Source organism: Zalophus californianus, chromosome 15 (genome assembly GCF_009762305.2).
Source record: "Zalophus californianus isolate mZalCal1 chromosome 15, mZalCal1.pri.v2, whole genome shotgun sequence".
In the NCBI taxonomy this organism is placed as follows: Eukaryota; Metazoa; Chordata; class Mammalia; order Carnivora; family Otariidae; genus Zalophus; species Zalophus californianus.
The window spans coordinates 40,129,164-40,151,587 of record NC_045609.1 but is presented as its reverse complement, the minus strand read 5'-3'; the positions used below and the strand labels follow the sequence as shown (position 1 = coordinate 40,151,587).

At 46.6% G+C, this 22,424-nt stretch overlaps 1 protein-coding gene across 1 annotated transcript in view; it reads right to left on the bottom strand.

Moving 5' to 3' along the window:
* Positions 1 to 13,236: 13,236 nt before the first annotated feature.
* SH2D4B (SH2 domain containing 4B) overlaps positions 13,237 to 22,424 on the bottom strand; it is a 99,923-nt gene continuing 90,735 nt past the window's right edge. Inside the window, exons 7-8 of the mRNA XM_027596459.2 lie at positions 17,848 to 18,068; positions 13,237 to 13,862 (exon numbers count right to left, since the gene is read on the bottom strand). Of these exons, the coding sequence (XP_027452260.1) occupies positions 13,770 to 13,862; positions 17,848 to 18,068 (314 nt within the window). The 3' untranslated portion in view covers positions 13,237 to 13,769. The remainder of the gene's footprint in view (positions 13,863 to 17,847; positions 18,069 to 22,424) is intronic.

The window sequence follows — 22,424 nt, the reverse complement described above, 5'->3', positions numbered from 1 at the left end:
CATGTATCAGCCCCCTCGCTGCCAAGGTTAGATCCACCTGTAACCACGAGCCCTGAGGCTTTGGGTCAGTTAGAGCTGGATCGTTAACAGTGGTCTCAGGTGTCCCTGATGAATGTATACCTTCTCTCACATCCAAACTGGAAAGACACAGAAGAAATAAGATTGATGCCTCATCACCACACTGGAGGTGAGCCGTATTTCACATTGGACACTGGAACGTGACCTGCAAATAAAATCTTCAGTGAGCCCGTGGGGAAAGTCTCAATGCTGTGGAGCTAGAAGGTCTGGGTTCACATAGCAGCATTCGTGTTCTGCCATTGGGCCACCTCAAAAAAACCTTTAAGTCATCTGAGCCCCATTTCCTCATCTGTAAAATGAGATGATGAACATAATGTGTCCACATTAGACGTAAAATGTGGACTGCTTTGAAAATGATCGTCCCCAAATAAATTTTTTAGAAGAAAGAAGAAGAAGAAGAAGAAGAAGAAGAAGAAGAAGAAGAAGAAGAAGAAGAAGAAGAAGAGGAAGAAGAGGAAGAAGAAGAAGAAGAAGAAGAAGAAGAAGAAGAAGAAGAAGAAGAAGAAGAAGAAGAAGAAGAAGAAGAAGAAGAAGAAGAAGAAGAAGAAGAAAAGAAAAGAGAAGAGAAGAGAAGGGAAAAGAAAAGAAGAAAGGAAAGGAAAGTTGAACCCCATTCCATTACCTGGGCTCCTCTTATGTCAGAGAGGTTGGAATTCAAGATAAATCAGGGCCTTTTCTCCACAGTTAGTTCTGGAACCAAGGATCCAGGAAGTTAGAGGCAGTAGATGTGACAGAATGTTCATTTGAAAATTAAATATATTACAATTTATTTTATGGCTGAAGAGTTTAGGTCACTGAGTGTTGAAGGCCTATCTCCCCTTCTGGGTTACATTTGGAAGAAAAAGCAACAGAAACATAAGGCCCGTCTCCATGGCAGAGCCCATGAGATCCTTCTGCACTGGCCTCTGCAGCTCATCCCTGACTCCATCCCCCATAAACATCAAACTTCATAGCTCCTGGTACCCTTTCTACCTCCATGGCTCTTCACATGCCCCCCCGCCATCCTTTCCCTCCATCCTCCCCAAACTTTTGACTCAAGGACCAGTCAGGGCTCTTGGCTGCAACAAAATCTGCCTCCGGGTGACTTAAGCAGTAAAACAGCCTATCAGAGGGTGTCAGGGAGCTCCCAGCATCACTGAGAAACATGAGCAGGTGGTTGGGAATGAAGGAAAGTACAGTCAGAACCATGGCCAAGATTGCAGTGCAAAACAGTGCAGGGGTGACCCCTCTGCTGCCAACACCAGCCACCAGAAGCAATCGGGGTATGCGCTGCCAAGGCCACCACCAGCACCCTCCACCCCCCGCAGGCTGACTGTGCCCCCACACTGTCACCATCACCAATCCAAGAAATGTGACTCATCGGCCATAGTGCCAAGTTTCAGACAGATCTGTCCAATTGGGCAAGTCTGGGGGACTTAAATCGGGCTTTTCAACTTCCATGGTGAGACATGCAGCCTGAATTCTAGCCAGATCCACTCAGGTAAAGGGCTCAGACGCCGGGCAGCCAGAAGACAAGAGACACTGCAACTCTTCCTGAACATCATGGCGGCACCAAAGCTTCCCTGACGCCCTTTTCTCCCCATGTGTGTCACACACACACATTCACACACAGTCCCTGATCTGTGCTCCCAGCACCCCTTAAACTTAATCATTTGGTTTTGTCTTTTTGACTAGTTTTCGGTGACTGCCTTAGGACAAACTCCCCAGAAGTAGACCTGAGGAAGAGGAATCAGGTACCGGCGATTTACGAAGGCAGTTCTCCTGGGAAGATCAGCGTGGGGAGGGGGGAGGAGCAGAACAGGAAGAGGAGGAAGCTGAGCAAGGAGGAGATCTCAGGCAAAGGTGAAGCAGAGGGGGGTTTCAGGCTGACCCCTCAGGAGGGTAATCTTACACCTCAGAATTGTCCCAACCCAAGACAAAGGGCTGGGCTCCCACACTCCATGCCCAGGGAAGCAACAGGGATGAGCACAGACCCAGACAGGGGACAAGCAAGTACAGGTCAGGGATTCCAATCTGGATTTAATTCCCTTTATTATCTTGCAAGTCCTGGCCACACTGTCTCTGTCCAAGGAAAGAGTTTCCAAGGTCAAAGGACCCCTGTCATTAGAAAGGATCCAGTGTGGAGTGAACATTTGTCTCTAGAAGGTGAACAAACTTATGCAGTTCTCAGACACAACTAGCCTACAACGACCCATCCTCTTAGGTGGAGGATAGAAGCTGGAGCTAATGCAGATGGCTTCCAGAAGTCACATAAAATACCTAAAGGATACGGGCGATTTGCTACAGCAACTCACTTCTCTTTACCTACTAGTGAGTGGAAGGCAGGACTGGACAGGCTCATAAGCCCCTGACAGATGTGCTTTCACGGAAGAGGCCCCAGAGGAATTCATCCAGACTGACTCTGGAAAGAGGGCTGTTTTTAATCCTATGCCTTTGAACTGGCAACCTCAGAGAAAAAGCAGAGCCCCAGGGCAATCTCTCTCTCCCATTTTAGGATGAAGAAGCAGGGTGGGGTGATCTAGCAAAGGCACAATTCAGGATGCTAGAGAGATCTGGGTCCTTCCAGTCTGAGGCATAGATGTGGCAGACCACCAAGAGAGGGAACCACAAAGTAAGGCCCTCCTTAGGGTCACCATGGCCCAAGTCATGTCATCAGCAAGTCAATGCTTTTAACACTGCCGTTGGCTTCTGGAGTTCAGGGCCACTGTGATGGTTATTTTTATATGTTAACTGATGTTAACATATAACAGTGCCAAGTATGTGGTTGAACATTATTCTGGATCTTTCTGTGAGGGTGTTTTTGATGAGATTAACATTTAAATCAGTGGACTTTGAATAAAGCAGATTGCTTTTCATAATGAGGGTGGGCCTTGTCCAGTCAGTTGAAGGCCTGGATAGAACAAAAGACTGACTTCCCCTGAGCAAGAGGGGATTCTGCAGCAGTCTTTGGACTGAACTGCAACTTCAGGTTCCTTCCAGGTCCCCCAGCCTAATGGCAAACATTGCAGATTTATATTTAGAGAGAGAGGCTACATGAATATACCTAGAAGGATGGACCCAGGAGGTTGCACAGAGTCTCCACGCATCTGGATATAGAGAACTCAGAAAGCAGACAAATTTTTTCTTGGGTCTTTGAGAGAAGGTGGACCTGCTGGGGCTTTGAAGCCAGAACAAGACTATCAGCAGGGGCAGTGTGAACCTCACGGCTGGGAACAAGATGGGAACTTCCACCAGGGTCCAGCAGGGAAGCAGGAGAGACCCCAACATCAGATAGGGCTACATCCGGTGGATGTGGACTGGGAAAGAACATCTCCCACCAGCCCCATCCCACACCAGGAGTAGTCACCAACCCCTTGATGCTGTAAGTCCACCCAACGAAGAAGACAGGATTGTGAATTGACTAATTTTAACCTAAAATAACCAAGTTTAACTCAGCAGAATGGGAACTTGACAAACTAGTTTTCATTACAGAAAATTAAAGTTCCATTGCTTGCTCAGCTTCCTGAAGTTATGAAGACTGTAAATGGCATCATCCCCACCAAGACAGCATGTCCACACTACCCTGTGCGCCACAGAGTGGACACTTAACCTCTGACACATAGAGTCCCTGTACAGAGACCCCAGCCCAGACCAACTGTCTCAGCATCTCTAGAGCAGGAACATTGCTTGTCTGCTTGTTTGTTTGTTTGTTTGTTTGTTTGTTTTTAAGATCCCTGGAATATTGTCATGCAAGTACCACTAGAGACTATCTTAGACCTTCCCGTTCATGCCTGGCATGTAATCCTGCATATTAGGACAGACATAAGCAGACAATTGAGGCCCTTTCCCCTCCTTGTTGGTGTGTTTTCTGTCCTTCTGTTGTGGCCCAAATTTCACACACAGCTGTATCAGGCTCAGCCAGAAGTCCAAACTACAGTTAAGTTTCACTTCTTTCTAATTCTCCAGAAATCACACTAGTGATTCATCCCATGCTCAGATGAACCAGTGAGCAAATGACAACCGCCATTTTGCCTGGCCATCCTCTTGTCCGGCCAAAACTGCGAAGCAACTGCATGGAGAAGGTGGACAGAGCTGCCCGGTGGGGGGGGGGGGCATCTTCACGCTCCCCCAACAGCTGGGTCTTGAGGGACCTGCGTGGGAACCCTCATCCACAGGCTCAGCTGAAGAACCTCTAGAGATGCTCAGAGTGTACTGGCTCCCGGTGTGTACTTCTGATGATCCTCACAAATCTCCCGTTGTTACTCTGTCTTTGTAGACCCCTAAAGTGGTCAAATGGCCACATCCAGGACAGAAATGTACCAAGAATGGGTTCATTATGAAACACAAAATTCACTGGAAAATCCATCAAAATGGGCAGGTCAGAGTATGGAGGATGAAGCAGCCTGCCATCCCAGGTTCCAGTAACCCCTGCCACACTGCCTGTCTCCTCAGGTACGGAGGGCAAGGTAAGGGTCACCTGCACCCAAAACACGACAGCCAAGTTTAAAAGCAGGAAGTTAAGTAATGGGATAATGGCGTCGGCCTTCAAAATGAAGAGGCCCATTAACAGACTCTTCAAGAGGAACTGCAAAGGTGACAGAGGCGGATGGAACAGGAGAGCAGGCAGAGGTATGATCTCTGAGTATGTGAGAGGACTCAAGGTTGGCAAGGAAAGCTGGGACAATGTTGGAGTAACGTTGCCCCCCAGGTGCACCTTTGGCCCCTCTACCTTGGGAGGCCTACCTGGGTAGATTTCACCTGGGTAGACTTTCAGACCCTCTGGCTTTAGGCCGGTTCGGCCACAGGGCACACTACAAAGTGTAGAAGGAGGAAGGAGGGTGAGGTCAGGGTACTTATTTACGGTGGCCTACCCGCAAGGTCACCTGAGGCCGGCTCTCTCCCTGGACACAGTCCTGACTCTCTCAAAATGGCCAACTGCATGTGTATGTCCCTCCTCATAGTGCAACTGCTTCCTCCCCTGTCACTTGGGGGGGAGGGGGCAGCTGGGAAGTTACGAAGCCACGGGTCACTGCACTTTCCAGTACAGCTCCCCTGCACCCCCACCTTTGCGAATGAACCTCATCAAATGATAACACCAAAGAGCTTCATCCTCTTCGCTACTAGGGCTCCGACTAATATAGACGCCGACAGCCCCTAGATCTTTTCCTGGCCACTCTCAGGGTCTCTGGACAGAGACAGATGGCATACTCACTGGCGTTGAAAAATGATTCCATCTGAAGAAGTAACAAACAGAGACAAGAGAAAAAGCCCATGAAATGTGTTTCTAACTTTTTCTCCTTTTTGAGCCACCATCGTACTTTTGAGTGCAATTGGCTAAAAAATTAGCGTTCAGAGCTTTTTAAATTGCTGGGAGAAATGGTCCCTCCCTTAAACCAATAACTGAATTGCTTAATTGAGAACATAAATCTCTATTGTGTTTACTGACAGTTCCTCTTTAAAGGCTCCGTGCGCTACATCTTCCAGCTTGGGCTCCATTGTTTTATAGACGTGTCAGGTAAGTGCTTTTAACGCAAAGTATTCCTCCCCTGGTATGCACTAAGTAATAAAAGTTAAGTTGTTCCTAAAATGATTTTGCGTTTCTGTTTCAGCTATGAGTTAGCGTCTGCTTTTTAAGGTTAAGAATGTGTCTAATGCAGAGTGTCATTAATTAGTTTCCTGACGGCCCATTTGTTCAGGGATTCCATGCCTCTCGAACAAATTGCTAAGCTGTTAATGGGAAACGATATTTTGTTAGGCAGACTTGGGGAGGTGTCGGATTTATTCCTAAAACAGTATGCTAGAGTCAGACTCTGGGCTACTAGCTCACAGATGTTTTTTTGGATTTAGTTACTTATTAGAATCCTAATTTTTGTATTTCACTGCAATATTTTGGCTCCGTAGAAAGTGGAGATGAGGGGAGAGGCTTGATTACCCCAAAGAACTTTCTGTAGTTGTGTTCAACAACCGACAACCAGTAGAAATCTGACGCTGTAAAGAATACCCATGCCACATATAAGGGGGTGGGTCCCTCCTCTCATCAAATTGCCCAGCAGCTGCCCGCGGCAGGGGGGGGGGGGGGAGAACCTTCACGAAGGGCAGTCATCTCAGCCAATAAGAAGAAGCCCAATGGAAAAACCCACCAAAACTCGATGAAGACGTGAGAATAAATGAGAAATTACCCAGAGACATGCTAGCAGAGGACATGAAAGGTAGTCAACAATATGCAATATCGATGAACGGATTCAGGAAGAGAGATTTAAGGAAGGTCTATGCATGCTGAATTTTTGGTCAACACCCAAGTTATAGGTACAGACATCTGTTGCCCCATAGGCTTGCAGAAGTGTCCAAGGCACTTGGCTGGTGGGTGAGAATCTGGGCAAAAATTTGGTCGTGCAAATGTTTAGTTTGTGTGATAAAGAAGGGGTGGAGGATAGGATGCTGAAGAGCGCCCATCAGGACTTCTTCATTCACACCCCACCCCCCACACACACAGCCCATGTCTGGGTCTGAACGACCCCTGTGGACCATATCTAAGGTTAACCACACACACACACACACACACACACACAGTCACTTATGCATTTCCTGCCTCTCTACCTTTGCTGAAGCGCCTCCTTTCCTCTCTGCGGCAGCCCCTTCTGTTCTTCTTCTGCCATTTAAATTCAGATTTACGTTGATAACACCAAAGAATTACTCTTCCCACTAAACTTTGCCACCTCCTCCTACCCGCAGGGCAGGAGAGGGAAGAGTAGGGGAGGTATCCAGGGAGAGAAGAAGCCCCTTAGCAAATGGGTTAATGGCTCGCCAGAGATGAGCTCCGCTGGCCTCCCCATTCTACAGAGCATGGGGGCTCCTGAAGCCTCCTCTCCTCCAGCTTCTCTCAAGGGGGTCACTTCGATTGCTGGGCCTCTGACTTTGGGTGCCCCTGGGGCAAGAAATTTCCCTTCAAAAGAGCAGGTGGTGCACCATTTCTGAGTCTGACTCTGGCCCTGCAACCTCACCATCCTCCGCTTTACACAATCTCCTAGGGGGTGAGCTCAGAGCTCAAGCAGGCATGAGCTCATTCTCTGAGATGAGGCTGTAAATGCACATAATACCACTCACGAGAGGGCCTTATGCAGCCGCTCCCAGTGTGGTCAAGGGGGAGAAGACATTCAGCTCTTTTAAGTGCTTATCACAGCTTTACAGATATCACCTTTCTAAAGCCCACCTGCTAAAGGCCACCCAGAACACACACGTAACCAAAGTTAGGTTTATTAGCTTGTTGCAGGAGGCAGAGCACATACCAGAGGAATCGTAGAACATCTCATAAGGTGGGAGTTAACCAAGATTACTTATTGAGATCAGGAATGGCTTTGGCAGGGATTGGTCAGAATCTGTAAACCAGGGACTTGTAGAGCACACAAATCATACAGAAATACACCCATGTTCATAGCGGGATTATTTGCAATAGCCAAAAGGCAGAAGCAGACCCAAAGTCCACTGATGGACGCATGGATAAAGAAAATGTGGGGTGCACATACAAGGGGATATTATTCAGCCTTAAAAAGAAAGACAGTTCTTACACATGCTACCACTTGGGTGAACCTTAAAGAAACATGCTAAGTGACAAAAAGCCAAATACGGAATGATTCCACTTAAATAAGCTACCAGGAGTTATCAAATAAATACAGACAGAAAGCTGAATGTTGATTCCCAGGGGCCAGAGGGAGGGGAGAATGGGGAGTTCTTTTTTTTTTTTAAAGATTTTATTTATTTATTTGACAGGAGAGACACAGCGAGAGAAGGAACACAAGCAGGGGGAGTGGGAGAGGGAGAAGCAGGCTTCCCGCCAAGCAGGGATCCTGTTGCGGGGCTCGATCCCAGGACCCTGGGATCATGACCTGAGCCAAAGACAGACGCTTAATGACTGAGCCACCCAGGCGCCCGGGAGTTCTTGTTTAATGGGTACCGAGTGTTAGTTTTGCAAGATGAAGTGTTCCGTGAACGGGAGATGGTGACAATTGGATTAAAATGGTCAATTTTCTATTACATATATTTTACCACAGTAAAAACCAGTCCTGCAGAGTTACTGCCAGACCACCTCATCTGATGTCCTCTGAGAACACAAGGGGCTGCACAAACTGGCAAGAAGCATTTGGGCTCAGTTTCTCTTGCCTGCTATGGCTTAGCTCAGTGTCTGTTTTGCGAGTCATAGAACAGCTTTGCCAAGATGTGATTTCTGTTTCAATTCTCAGCTCGCACATCTCACGCTAGCTGGTAGCAGAGCTCCCTCTGACGTCTGCAGTCTCATTGGCTTGTTTGTTTGTTCCTCTTAACGACTGCAAGTAGAGGAGTCGAGATTCCAACCCAAAGCAGCCCTAATGCTCAGCCTGGGCTTTTCGGCTGTGGGGCTCCTGTAAAGGGTAAAGCAGGTCTTTGAAACCAGCAAGGTCCATTTGTCCCTAATCTGTAACAAACACAACTCAACAACATCCACTGCTCCACGCGTGATAAAACACACCCGTAAATATGGCAGCGTCGGACCTCCAGGACTGCATAGATTGAAGAGCAAAACAGATAAATACACAGTTAAGTGTAGGAAGCATGATAAATTCTAGAAAGCAAATGACTCTGTGCCCATATAAAGTATCTATATAACTGTGATAGAACCAGCTTACATTTGGTTAAAATCCTCTGACCAAAAAAATAAAATAAAATAAAATAAGACTCCTTTTTGGTTACTTGAGAAGGGGTGAGATATATCATATTTAAAAAGGGAACATTACCAGAGATGTAATACATTCACTTCGGCTTCTCTGAAGTATAAATATGGTGTTAGAATCTCTCCTAAGTAGATTTAGATCAAGCAGAGCAAGACAGCAAAATAATCCCTAACATATGCACATAATTTAAAACCAGGGTCAGCAAGCTTTTTCTGTAAAGGGCCAGATAGTAAATATTTTAGGCTCTTGCAGGCCCTACACAGCCAACGATTCGGTGGCAACAAATGAGCGTGGCTATATTCCAATAAAACTTTCTTTATGAGTGCTGAAATTTGAATGAAATATAATTTTCACAGGTCATAAAATATTATTCTTCTTAATTTTTTCCAACCAGTTGAAAACGGAAAAACCACTCTTGGCTCTCGGGCTGTGGAAACACAAGGCAGCAGACCGAATTTGGCCGGCAGCTAGAGTTTGCCTCACCCTGCTTTCAAAGCTTGCTTCTCAAAGCGTGGCAGACAGGCAGGCAGCATAGAGAGCACCCGGGAGCTTGTTAGAAATACAGGACCTCTGGGGCACCTGGGTGGCTCAGATGGTTAAACGTCTGCCTTCAGTTCAGGTCATGATCTCAGGGTCCTGGGATAGAGCCCCGCATCGGGCTCCCTGCTCAACGGGGAGTCTGCTTGTCCCCCTCTCCCTCTGCTGCTCCCCCTGTTTGTGCTCTCTTGCTGTCAAATAAATAAATGAAATCTTTAAAAAAAAAAAAAAAGAAAAGAAAAGAAATACAAAACCTCCAGCCCCACCCCAGATCCACTAAAGGAGAATCTGCATTTTAAGAACACCCCCTCTGTGTCTAATTTGCACAGCCCTGTTTGAGAAGCACTGGTTCAAGGTCTACACGGACTCCAAAGCCAAACTGGCGAATCCCAGTTCTATCATACGACTTCCCCGAGAGCTGACCCTGGGGAAGTTCTAAACTTCCCTATGCCTCAGTTTCCCCATGCACAAGGTGGAGAGGATAGTCTTGTCTCCCTCGGCATGATTGCAAGAATTAGACATACACACATACCCACATACACACAGCTTAAACAGTATTTGTCACTACTATTACAAAATCTCACATGATGTGACAGTTGGCCCTTGAACATTTGGGTTTGAACTGCGCCGGTCCACTTAGACATGGATTTTTTCCAATAAATACGGTACAGTACTGTAGATGTATTTTTCTCTTCAGTATGATTTTCTTAATAACATTTTCTTTTCTTTAACTTACCTTATTGTAAGAATACAGTATGTAGTACATAAAACATACAAAGTAGGTGTTAATTGACTGTTCATGTTATCAGTAAGGCTTCTGTCAACAGTAGGCCGCTAGTAGTTAAGTTTTGAGGGAAGTCAAAAGTTATATGTGGATTTTCGAGTGCACCCCCACATGGTTCAATTTCCCAGCCACCGTCTGAGACAAGCATGGTTTTACCCCCATTTCATAGAAGAAACTGTGGCCCAGAGAATTGGAGACACTTGCCTAGGGTCACAGAACAAACGCTCTAAATTTAGTCCTGAGGCTAATGAAGGGTTCAAGGGTACAGAAGGGGGCCACACTCCCCAGGAGCCCAGATCTTCATGTCCAGGGCTCCATTCTAACCCCAAGGAGCCACTTTGCAGCCCGTGCCCCTTAGACCCTCACACCCCAGGTGTCCAGCTCTCCGGCTCTGCCACTCAGGGCCCTCCCTCATCGGGACCCCAAGTTACCCTTCCGTTCAGTGACATTTATCTTCCATTAACTTGCATAGTGTTTTTCACAACTTCTCTTTCTAGTTATAGACTGTAAATCTTCTCTTTGCTGAGTCTTGTAGCTGACTATTTTTCATTATATTTGTAGGGCTCAGGGAAAAAAAAAAAAGGCAATCCTTTTATTTGAGAATCCTGACATTTATTAGCATAATAAAACTCTCAAGATGAAATTGCAGTTTTCCAGACAGTAATTTCATTTGCAGGACAACTTACAAGGAATTTATTTTAAGGCCAGGTAAAACCTAAAATATATGAGACATGCAGAAAGTGCAGGCCCAAAATAAAATGAAATAAATGTGTTAGGCATAGAAACCTCAGCTGTTGTCTCTCACATATTAATTAGGGGTGATAGGAACAACAGCTCAGGGGTTCAGGTTCTCAGCCCAGCCTGCTTGGCTCTCAGAGCTGCTGCTAGTGCTTGGAGTAAGAAGTTTCTTCCAACACCTTGAAAATCATCACACCATATTCCCCTGCCACATCACTGCTAATCCCAAAATAATTGTTGCTGTTCCTGTGGTTGTTGCCAGCAATGCCTCTCATTTAGACAGAGCTTTCATATTGCTCATTTAAGTGACCCACCAAAAAAAAAAAAAAAAAAACTAGTGGCAGCCACACAGAAATTCCTCTTCTCAGGTAGACTGAGCCTTCACAAGGTTGAACGTCTTGAACAAAGTCACATAGTTTGTAAGTAGCACGGCCAAAACTAAAATTTGGTTCCTCTGAGGCTACTAGAATGGAAGACTATTACAAGAAAATCTAACCATAATCAATGAAGGTTTTAAAGCATCTTAGCATTCAAGAAGCAGGTTTCCACCTTCTCTTTTATTAATTCGGGGGCCCTGGGAGAGAGCGAGACAGAAGCCAGGTTGCGAGGCTGACATTATCGAACACATTTGTATGATAGGTCCTTACCCTGGCTTTCCTCAAAGGCAGAGCCTGCAGCAAATGCCCATATGCTGCCACTTAATTCAGGGGTGGGCAGCCCAGAGGAGCGGGAGAAGGAGGCAGAAGAGGAGGAGGGACAGACGGGAGGGGTCGGACCTCATCTGGCCATTCCTTGGTTTCATCCTGACGAGTTGCTCCATCTTGCAGGACTGTCTTCTCAGAGGTCGTCGGAAGAACTGCCTGTTCGAACAGCCCCCCAGCGGGAGGAAGGGGAAGAAGTAATCTACCAGCTGCTGTCTCCCATTGATGTGCAGGTTCGCTGCACATGCAGAGTTAACTGCCCTGCTCTTGATGGGTGCACGGTGTCTTCAGCATCTGCAGCAATAGGAGATGAGGGGTCCAAAGCACCACATGGGCAAGTGGCATTGGCTCTTCTCACATCAAGCTGATGGACCCCGTAAGGAAGAACAGAGTCCAGGCAGAACGCCTTGCAGTGGTAGTGACCAGGGTGAAGCAAGTGGCCAAGGATGTGAAGAGTAAGGGAAGGAGGAAGTGAAGGAGAGCATAAGTGGTGTGGGACATGACTATCAAGTAAGGTATGCCCATCCACTGACAAGGATCAGAGCCCATCCATGCTTTCACTCCCACCAATATGGTGCTGCCAACATTAAAATACTAGTAAGTCCAGGGTGGGGAGTTGAACACAAGTCTGCTTGATTCCACTATAATATTCCCACCATAACATGCTGTCTCTGATTGTCCATAAACGTGAGAACCTGAGTATGCACGAAGACACTATCCCTGAGAGTTACTGATGAGTCACTGGAAGAATCTCATTGATATGAAAACCATACTCAGATTAAGTGAATACAAGGATCAGACTCAAAATGACCAAGAAGGCAGAAGTAATCATTTGGGTAACATACATCAAGAGGGTCAAATCCTAGAGAGCGAAGGCTTTCTTGAATTTATAATTCATCCCAGGTTTTGGGCACATCTATGGGAATAAACAAAACCACTGACTCAATATTGCAAAACCAGGGTCAAGATATGCTTCCAAATATTATGCAGCCATCAAAAGGAATGAGATCTTGCCATTTGCAACGACGTGGATGGAACTGGAGGGTGTTATGCTGAGTGAAATAAGTCAATCAGAGAAAGACATGTATCATATGACCTCACGGATATGAGGAATTCTTAATCTCAGGAAACAAACTGAGGGTTGCTGGAGTGGTGGGGGGTGGGAGGGATGGGGTGGCTGGGTGATAGACATTGGGGAGGGTATGTGCTATGGTGAGCGCTGTGAATTGTACAAGACTGATTAATCATGGATCTGTACTTCTGAAACAAATAATGCAATATATGTTAAGAAAAAAAAATAAGAAGAAGATAGCAGGAGGGGAAGAATGAAGGGGAGTAAGTCGGAGGGGGAGACGAACCATGAGAGACAATGGACTCTGAAAAACAAACTGAGGGTTCTAGAGGGGAGGGGGAGGGGGGATGGGTTAGCCTGGTGATGGGTATTAAAGAGGGCACATTCTGCGTGGAGCACTGGGTGTTATGCACAAACAATGAATCATGGAACACTACATCAAAAACTAATGATGTAATATATGGTGATTAACATAACAATAAAAAATTGTTAAAAAAAAAAGATATGCTTCCAAGACCAAGGATGGGTGGCAGAAGAAGAGGCAAATAAAGAAAGCAGGGCAGTATCAGCCACCTATTCTGGAACCTGGGTCTCAGAGGCCTTAGGTAATTATTCCAATGATAAAATCAATGAGGGCGATAATGTACATCATTAAAGATGCAGCATCTATATTTTCCATATAAATCCTTTGCAGTATTTCTTCTATACTCTCCATGACTTTATAGACAGAAAAGGTAGGAAATGACTTACTAGAAAACATTGCTGATTAGTGTTTCAAGACATTCAGAAGAATTGCATTCATTCAACAAACATTTATTAAATGTCTACCATGGGTTAAATTCAGAGTTCGGCACTGGAATTATTTTGGATTATTAAAACATGACCCAGGTGCTCTAGGGGCTCAGCTTAGGGTGGCCAAGGAAAATAGGCTTCATGAAGTCATAACTAAGCTCTTCATGAAAGAATTGCATCAGCTATTAGCAATTTCTGTCCTGGGCATTGGGACGGGGACTAATAGCACATATATTTCATATCCCTTGAGACATACTAATCTACTGAATCCTCTGGATGGTGGTGGATCTTCCAGAAGGGCCATAAGGATTTGAGCTGGGAAGTTCTTAAGTTGAGTTCAAAAAATGGATGCCCAAAGAAGCCCAATTGATAAGGGGGGGGGATCATTCAAACAACAGATGGTAGTCTGGTGGGCTGTTCCTCTGTCCACAGGGTTCCTGCAGCAGCTCTCCCCCTGAAACAGTGATAATTTCCTCCTAAAAGGAAAAACAAAAAGGAAGAATTACTTATAACCAAGCAAGGGAAATAAACATCTACCAGAGAGAGGCCAGTTCAAGATAGAAAGTCTATGAATATGTATCTGCCTCCTCCTCACTCAAATTTATAGAAATGACAGAAAAAAATCTGCTTTTAAAAAAGAAATAGAGCCATATTGGGAAAACTGAAATAAATCCAATACGGGAAAATAAGAAGGAAGGCCATCAACAAAGCCAAATGTTAAAGAATACTCGAAAACCAAAAGACCTACAGGGTGAGATTGTCAGAGGAGGGAAGGTGAGGCAGGGGCTGGAGCAAGTATCCGAGGGACGGGCTGGGGAGCCCGAGACAGTAGAGGTCTTTGCCTCGGGCAGATGGGAAGTGAGGAGAGGCACTGCCCTTCGTTGGGAGGCCAAAGAGTCCACAAAAGCTCAGACATTCCCTTGCCCAAAAGATGAGCTGTCAACTCCAACCCTTACAGCATGGAGAGAATGGATTCAGGAAACAGGGACTGTATCCACTGATGGATAAACAGGAAATTCAAGGTTCAGACACCACCTCATACCTCAAAATGTATACATACTTAAGGAAAATCATACCCATAAAAGAAAGATGGCAACTCAACAACAGAACTGACCCTCAAGAAAATATCAAGTTTATAAAACAAACTGAAAGAGCTTTTCAGGGATGGGTATTCATCTCCTCAGTGGAATAAGAAGATAAATCATTCATGAAATAAGAATGGGCTATTATTTATGGGGCATCTGGGTGGTGCAGCCCATTAAGCATCGGACTCTTGGTTTCGGCTCAGGTCATGATCTCAGGATTGTGAGATTGAGCCCCGCGTCAGGCTCCACACTCAGCATGGACTCTGCTTGGGATTCTCTCCCTCTCCCTCTGCACCCCCCAACTCGTGCTCTCTCTCTCTCTCTCTCTCTCTCACCAAAATAAATAAATAAATCTTTTAAAAAATGGGCTATTTTTTTTAGTTAAAGAACCTGCAAATGAAAAGAGTGCCCATTAAATAAAAATAAAAATTTCCCAAAAGAAGACCTGAGAAGCAGAATAGACATAACTAAAGCTCAATTTAATTGCTGGAAGAACTGACAAGTCAGTAGGAAAGGAGACATCTAAGTAGAAAATGGACAAAGGACAGGAACGAACAATCCACAGAAGAAATCCAAGTGGCCATTAAACATATGAAAAGATCCTCTGTGTCAGTAGTAATTGGAGAAATACAAGCTAAACAACAGTGAGGTAGAGCATCTGCCCATCTGATGGGAAAAAATTAAAATGACTGATAATCCCCAGTGTTGGCAACAGTGTGGGGAAACAGCCTCATCCAGTTTTGGCAGAAGCACAAATTGGTGCTATGTTTTTGAAGGGCAATCTGGCAGATCTTTTCAAATTAAAATGTGCATCATCTTCTATCCGGCAATTCCAGTACGATGGATCCATCCTAGAGAAATACTTGCACCTGTGCCCAGAGGGACATAGACAAGCATAGCTCTGCAGCCCCGTTTGTGATCATGGAAACCTGGAAGCTATGTAAGTGGCCATCATGAAAAACCATGGGGCACGTGTACGGATGTGGTTGGTACATGTACTCAATACAAGCATTTCAGTAACAGCCAACGTCCTGATAACTTACAAATGTTGGCTGTACTGTTTCAGCACTTTACACAGTGATATCTCAATGAAACCTCCCAGGGACCCTAAGGAGGTGAGTGCTATTTTGAAACCCATCTTACGGCGGAGAAAACTAAAGCACAAAAATTTCAGTAGTTTGCCCAAAGTCACTCACAGTAATGAAGTTGGGATTGAAAATTTAGCAGCCCGCTTCCAGCGACCATGCTTTGAAAAAATACACCATATGCTATATTGATCCTGCTAAAAAATCAAATTGCTGAGCTATTGGTAAAGAAGTGTCCAGTTTAATCTCACCCCACTATCCTTATTTTTTAGAATTTCCCTGGCTAAACTGGTGTATTTCAGTTTTTTCTGGAAAATCCTACCTTTTTTTTTTTTAATCTCCATCCTATTGGTATATTTGTTGGGTAGAGAACTGCATTAAATTTATAATTAGAAAAAAAAAGAATTGTCTGGCTTATGTGGAAAATAACAAAACTATGTACTTCCTTATGTACATAAATTTCTGTGTTAATGCCCGGGAAATACTTGGATAGGTACATGGCAAACTAATACTTTAAGGTGGAGGATGGAAATGGAGATTTGAAATGGACAAGGCATTCACTTTATATTGTATTTGATTATTCTTAGAACATAATCACAAATTAATTGTGTAATTAAAACTTTAATTTATACACGCTGACCACCAGATCTCCACATAGGCATAGATGAACCCCCTCTTTAGTGTAAGAAACTACATTGGAAGTCTCCAACCCTAGATTTGGGAGAGAATAAAGACCTTCAAAGACATCTGTTCTAACCTTCCAACGCAGGAACCATAGCATAGCATATCTGAGAGATGGACTTTTTTCCTGGGTTTGAACACTTCGTAGGACAAGCAGCTCATCACTGCTCAAAGCAGCTTATAGTGGCCAGGGAAACCAAACATCATGCTAGAGAGGAAAAAGCACAATCTTTAGAGGCAGACGGCCTGAGGATTAACTCTCGGACCTCGTGGTGCCAGCCATGAAAACTTAGGGAAGCTATTCAAGCTCCCTGGCTTTGGTTTCCTGATCTGTGAAATGGGACTAGTCTACCTCCCTCACGGAGCTATCATGAAGAGGAAGCGAGAAAATGGATGGAGAGCACTCGGCATAATGCCTGACACAGAGAAGGTGCCAATAACCACACATGCCCTCCCTTTCTCTTTCCTAGAGTTGTTAGAAAGCTCTTCCCAACACAGGTAGAAAACTGCCCTGAACCTGGTTAGTCCAGTTTTCCAGGAGTCCTGTCCACCCAGAGTCTAGGTATTTGTAAATAGGTAATTTTCTATGTGCTTTACTTAGAAGGTCAAGTCAAGAGCTGTCCCTAGGGCCTGGGGGACATCCATGAAGAAAAAACAAAACCAATCCAAGAGTTCCTACTACAGCAAAAACCCGGTGAGATGTGAGTCTGTGAACCTTGCCACAGCTGCAAAGCTCAGGTAGATGGGGAGCGACCATGACTCTGTCTCTCGGAATCCCCCCCCCACCCTGTGGCTCACCAAGTTCCACCTTTGGCTTTCTCCCAGTTACTACTGTGCTGACAGTCACATTAACACAAAAGTTGCTTCTTTCTGCATATATTGTTTGGAAGGCAACATCTTTCCTCATGAGAGGTCTACAGGAGGGGGACAAATAACAGAGAGTTCTGGAAAACAAGAACTTCCACACCACTTCACAGGGTGCTGTAACGGACACTGCCTCATTTAACAGTCATGGGATCTGAACGATTATTTACATCCATTTGCCTGGTTAGGATGGTAAAGTTCAGTGAGACTAAGGAACCTGCCCAAAGTCACACACGTACCACACACGTACATATCCTTGTAGTTTGAACAAGAGGCGTGGTAACTCTACTAGAAAAGCTTCTCAAGGCACAGGGTTGACAGCTAGGCTTCAGCCAACGCTACAAAGCTGCCAGAGGCCTGGCTAGAACGTCCTCAAGCAGGACATCCTGGGGATGTGTTGCAGGTAAGCTGCGGGCTTGGACAGAAGGTGCCATCAACTAGTCCCAAGGTGTTTACCATAGGGAGAACTCAGATACTTGAGGTGAGGAGAGGCTTAGGGACCAGGGCTGGAGGGGCCTGCATTAGTCAGAGGGTAAGCCAGAGAGAAGAACAGCAGGCCCCAGGGCCTGTCTAGACCATCTCTGCTCTCCTCCACCACGATGTCCCATATCCCTCTGATCCTGCGGACCTTCTGGGGCTGCCTGCTCTCTCTCCACCCCATCTCTTAGGATACCTGCAGCCTGGTGCTCCTTCACTTCAAGTTTCTCCCAGTCCTATCTCTTGACCAGCAGCCCTGTGAAGGATACCTTGTGGAAATCAATGAGATCGGTGAGTGTTGCGTGGCGATTGGGGTCCACTCCCAGGAAGCTGTAAAAGTCCCCAGAGGCATCCACAAGAAAGTGCTTGAACCCTTTCTGCAGGCGATAGGAGAGGGTGTAGCCCCAGATTTTCTGACTGACCCGGACCAAAAATGCTCCCTCCGTCATGTTCTCGAGGAGATCTTCTGCATCTTCTCGGCTAATAATTCCTGGTTTAAAAAAGAAAAAAAATAAGTCCGTAGGTTCAGCAAATCTTTCCCCTGCCACTCTCCCTGACACACCCCTGCCCCTCATCCTCCTTCCATGGTGTCAGGAAAGAGGGGGCCTCAGAAGCTGTCCAGCACTTACTTACCTCCTTCCGCCCAGAGCAACCAGCTGTGAGCCTGGGGGCAGAGTTTCTACTAGGACCTGAGTTTAGCACGCTTTCCTCCAAATTAAGCCACACTAATTTGGATTAATTGGGTAAGCAAAGAATTAGCAATGAGCCAGAATTAGAGCATCTATCGATTACAAATACAAGTCAGCAAGCACTGCCCCATGGAGAGCCTTAAGAGTCCTGCTTTAATGACAACAGCAGAGTGATTCACGATTACTACCCCAGTTATCTTGCTGGTACCCATGAATGAGCACCTGAAAACAGTAGGTCCTCTTAAGAAGTGAAAAGACTTCCTCCGCCCACCTGTGGGCATTGGGAAACCAGCTCAAAGGACAAAATTTTCTCAGGTTCTGCAGTCCTTCACGAGGATGTGGTTTCACCACAGTATGGAGGTCAGGTCCAGCCCTGAAGTTACTGATTACTTGTCAGTGGCAATCCCCAGAAGGGCTTTTTGGGAGCTGCTGTCCTCTGGATAGAGCATAGGAAGCCATGTGTCAGGGGACCAGCCTTGCAGGGTGGGGCAGCGGGAAGAGGGAGGGAGCCAGAAGGCCTAGGTGACCTGCTCAACCTGCCTTCCTCTGGGCTCCGTGATGCTCAGCCAACTCCTCGACTTTTCCAATGTCCTCTGACATTTAAGTGAGCATCTTAATCCATCTACCTCAAGGGCACATTACGACTTTCAAGTCAGCTAAAGAGTTTGAAAGCATTTCATAAACTGAGAAACACTGTGGAAATGTTGGCTACTGTTATCATCGTATTTGGGGAGAGAGGAGAAACACATGGTCCTTTTCACACACCCACTTGGTTACCCTGTGCATACACTCCGTGGGATCATTTACTGACAGTCACATAGCAAAGGAGTAGAAGGTAGCCAGGCTGTTGGTCCCTGTGACCCTGAGAGGCACTGCACACTTGTGACCTCTCCCCTGCTGCACCCTGGTGCCTTTCTCAAGCTTTCCTGTAGGTACTCCCTGCTCCCCCCCAAACCCCTGCCATTGCTCTCCTATTTATAGGAGGTGTGGCAGGACTTTCCTTGTGCCCAAAGCAGAGGACATAGAGGCTACCACACTGTCACATGTCCCCCTTTTAAAGACAGCCAACACAATTGGGGGTCACTTCCGTCCTCCTTGCCCAGAACTTATCAAGAGGCCGTCAAGTGAGCCACCCTCTCCGCAGCCAGGCTATGTAAGCAGGAAACTAGGGAGAGGGGAAGGGGAAGGAAGTGGGGAGCCCTTCTACCACAGGACACCTGAAGAATCGTGCACAATTCCCACGTAGGCAGGAGGAAGCACCCGAGGGCTGCCCCGGGGAGGATGTTAGTGTCTTCAGCCAGGGAAGCAGTGACAGCCAAAGGAGGACCAAAATGGCCACCTGGAATCTGTCAGAAGACTCAGCACCGTCCCTCACCCACCTCCCTGCCCCAGTGCCAGAAGACCTAGACCCTAAAGGTGGCTGGGGCAGGGAGAAAAGTAAGAGGAGACAGAGTAGAGCCAAGGGCCAGGAGGAAAAAGGACCAGAAAATGCCACCCCCATCTCCACTCTGCCCACCTCAAGCTAAAGCCCAGACCAGACTGAAAATCGGGGAGGAGAGAATTGTTGCATTGGGCAGGAGCCTGAACAGTCAAACTTGAATAGGACTCGACTTTTTAATATCTGAAAGCGACCAATAACACCAAAAGGACAATGTCATGTGTCTGCCATCTAGAACCTTTGAATAGCCTCCCCGGACTCTGGCAGACTCCAGGCTCCAGGAACAACAGACACTGGGCTCTGGGACCCCACCCACCCACCTCTCTAGGCTCATTCAGTCACTCACCTTGTGCACCATTGCTGGCTCCTTCCCACAAGCCCTCCTTGTGCAGAAGCTTCATGCCCGCCCCCAGCCCCCTCTGTCCCCACTGACCCCGAATCCCCCTCTTCTCTCCTGGGAAGCCCATGCTGCTGGTCACCTACACTCTACCTTTGTGCCACTGAGAAACAGATGTCCCTCTGAGTGGTGGACTTTGAAAAGGGTGCCTCTCTGGGCCAAAATGGCCAAGCTCACATTTCCACATTTCAACCCCTGCTCCCCACAACCAGCCCCCTTGGCAGGGTCCCTTTATTCAGTGTGCAACCTGCTCCATCCTGTCAGGAAATCATCGCTATCCCAGGAGGCTGCACAGGATATCCACCTGTGAGCTTTCATAACACCTGCCCAGATGCCACAGTGTATTAGTGAACAGGCTGTGAAGGGCTCGAGGATAAAGCTTGTGGCAACCATGGGAGCGCGCTGCTCGGGCCTCCCTCAAGAGAGACTCTGCTGCAAGGAACAGTGTCCAGAGCTGACAGCCCCCAGCTGCTGCTCAGGATCCACCACTGAAGCATGTTCTGCCCCAGCTGCTTCTGGTACAGAGGGTACAGGACCCAGTGCCCCGGACTCAGAACACAGAGGGTTCTATGACTGAGCACGAGGCTACAGAAGCTGCCATTCTGCCCGGTGTGGGACTCCTCTAGTGAGCAGTCACTGCTCAGGGCTTCCCATCAGCCGGAGCAAGGCTCTCCCTGAGCTGTGCTCCAGTAGCAGGCTCTTCCTCCCAATGACCCTTCCTTCCCATCCTCCCTTCATGGGTGTCAGGCCTGCACCTCATCTGAAGACTCTCCCCACCTTCTCCTGCTCCCTCTCCCCTTTACCCTTCATGGGCATTTCTTCCAGAAAATCGCTTGTACTTCTGCTTCCTGGAAGACCCAAACTGACACCGAATGCTGACCTTTGTGCCCCAAGCATCTGGCCCGTTGGGGGGCTTGCTTGGAGCAGTAATCAAGAGCATAGACTAAAATCACAGCTCAGGTGGGGCAGCTGGGTGGCGCAGTCAGTTAAGCATCTGCCTTCAGCTCAGGTCATGATCTCAGGGTCCTGGGATCGAGCCTCACATCGGGCTCCTTGCTCAGTGGGGAGTCTGCTTCTCCCTCTACCTCTGCCGCCCCCCCCCTGTTCACGCTCTCTCTTGCTTTCTCTCTCTCTCAAATAAATAAAATCTTTTAAAAAATAAAAATAAAATAAAATAAAAATAAAATAAAATAAAAATAAAAATAAAATCAAAAATCAAAAATAAAATAAAATCTTTTAAAAATAAAAAATTAAATTAAATTAAAAAATAAAAATAAAATCACAGCTCAGGGATTCATTCAATAGGTGACCTTGGGCAGGTTACTTAAGCCTCTCTGAAACCCAGGGCAGTGTCCTCATCTATTAAGTGGTACCATTACTCCTACCTACGTCAAAAGGTTGTTTGAGCCTATCTTAAATTAATGTGTAAGCGTGCTCGCCACAGTGCCTGAGAACACAACGCTTATCTAATACACATAACTAGTTTGTCTTGGCTACACCAAGCATATCACTCCTGTGCCAGGGTTGGATGTCACTTCGTCCTGGGAACAGCAATGGTCATAGCACTGCCAGACTGTGCTGCCCACACCCACGCACCCAATCCCTCCAGACAGAGGCTGTAGCGGGTGACTTCTGATGGGGACTGCTTGGGTCCCTGGGCCCCAACCTGCACCATCCCTGGCAGACTCTCCAGGTGTCTGGGATAATAAACATCTGTGAACTCTGGCCCCACTCTTTGATACTTACATAGAAGTCAACAGTATAATTTGGCCCAAGACCAAAAGTAATGCAGCCTCATAGTTCAGGATGGCATAGACCATTTCATAGAAAACCTGACCCCCAGGAGAATTAGTTGGTGGCTGGGAGGCCTGTAGGACACCTACAAGGAGAAGCTGTTACACTTTTCTGCCCATTCATACTCTGTGCTCGTCTCCCTCTCTCTCCCTGGATCGCCTCTAAGCCAAGTGTACTGGGAACTAAGCACTAATCATACCCCATCCCATCCCACCTCTGCCCCTTCTCAACACTCTACGACTTCTTGGCTAAGGAAAGAAGGGAAGGCCTCACCTCACCGCTTCTGACTGTGGAGCAAGCACACTGCTCCCCAGGGATCATGGACACTTTCTGCGTCTGCCAATGACCAGGGCTTGCTGAGGGATGCGGCCTTACCACACAATGCTCCAGGGTAGCTGTTCTGGAATGATGACTGGAGAATGCAACTGTAGATCCCTTTTGAGCCAATTCTCACCTGCCAACATTGGGAAATGTAGCTTTTCCTGCAATTTCTCTCCTTCCTCCCTTCAATAACTATGTGTTAAGCAC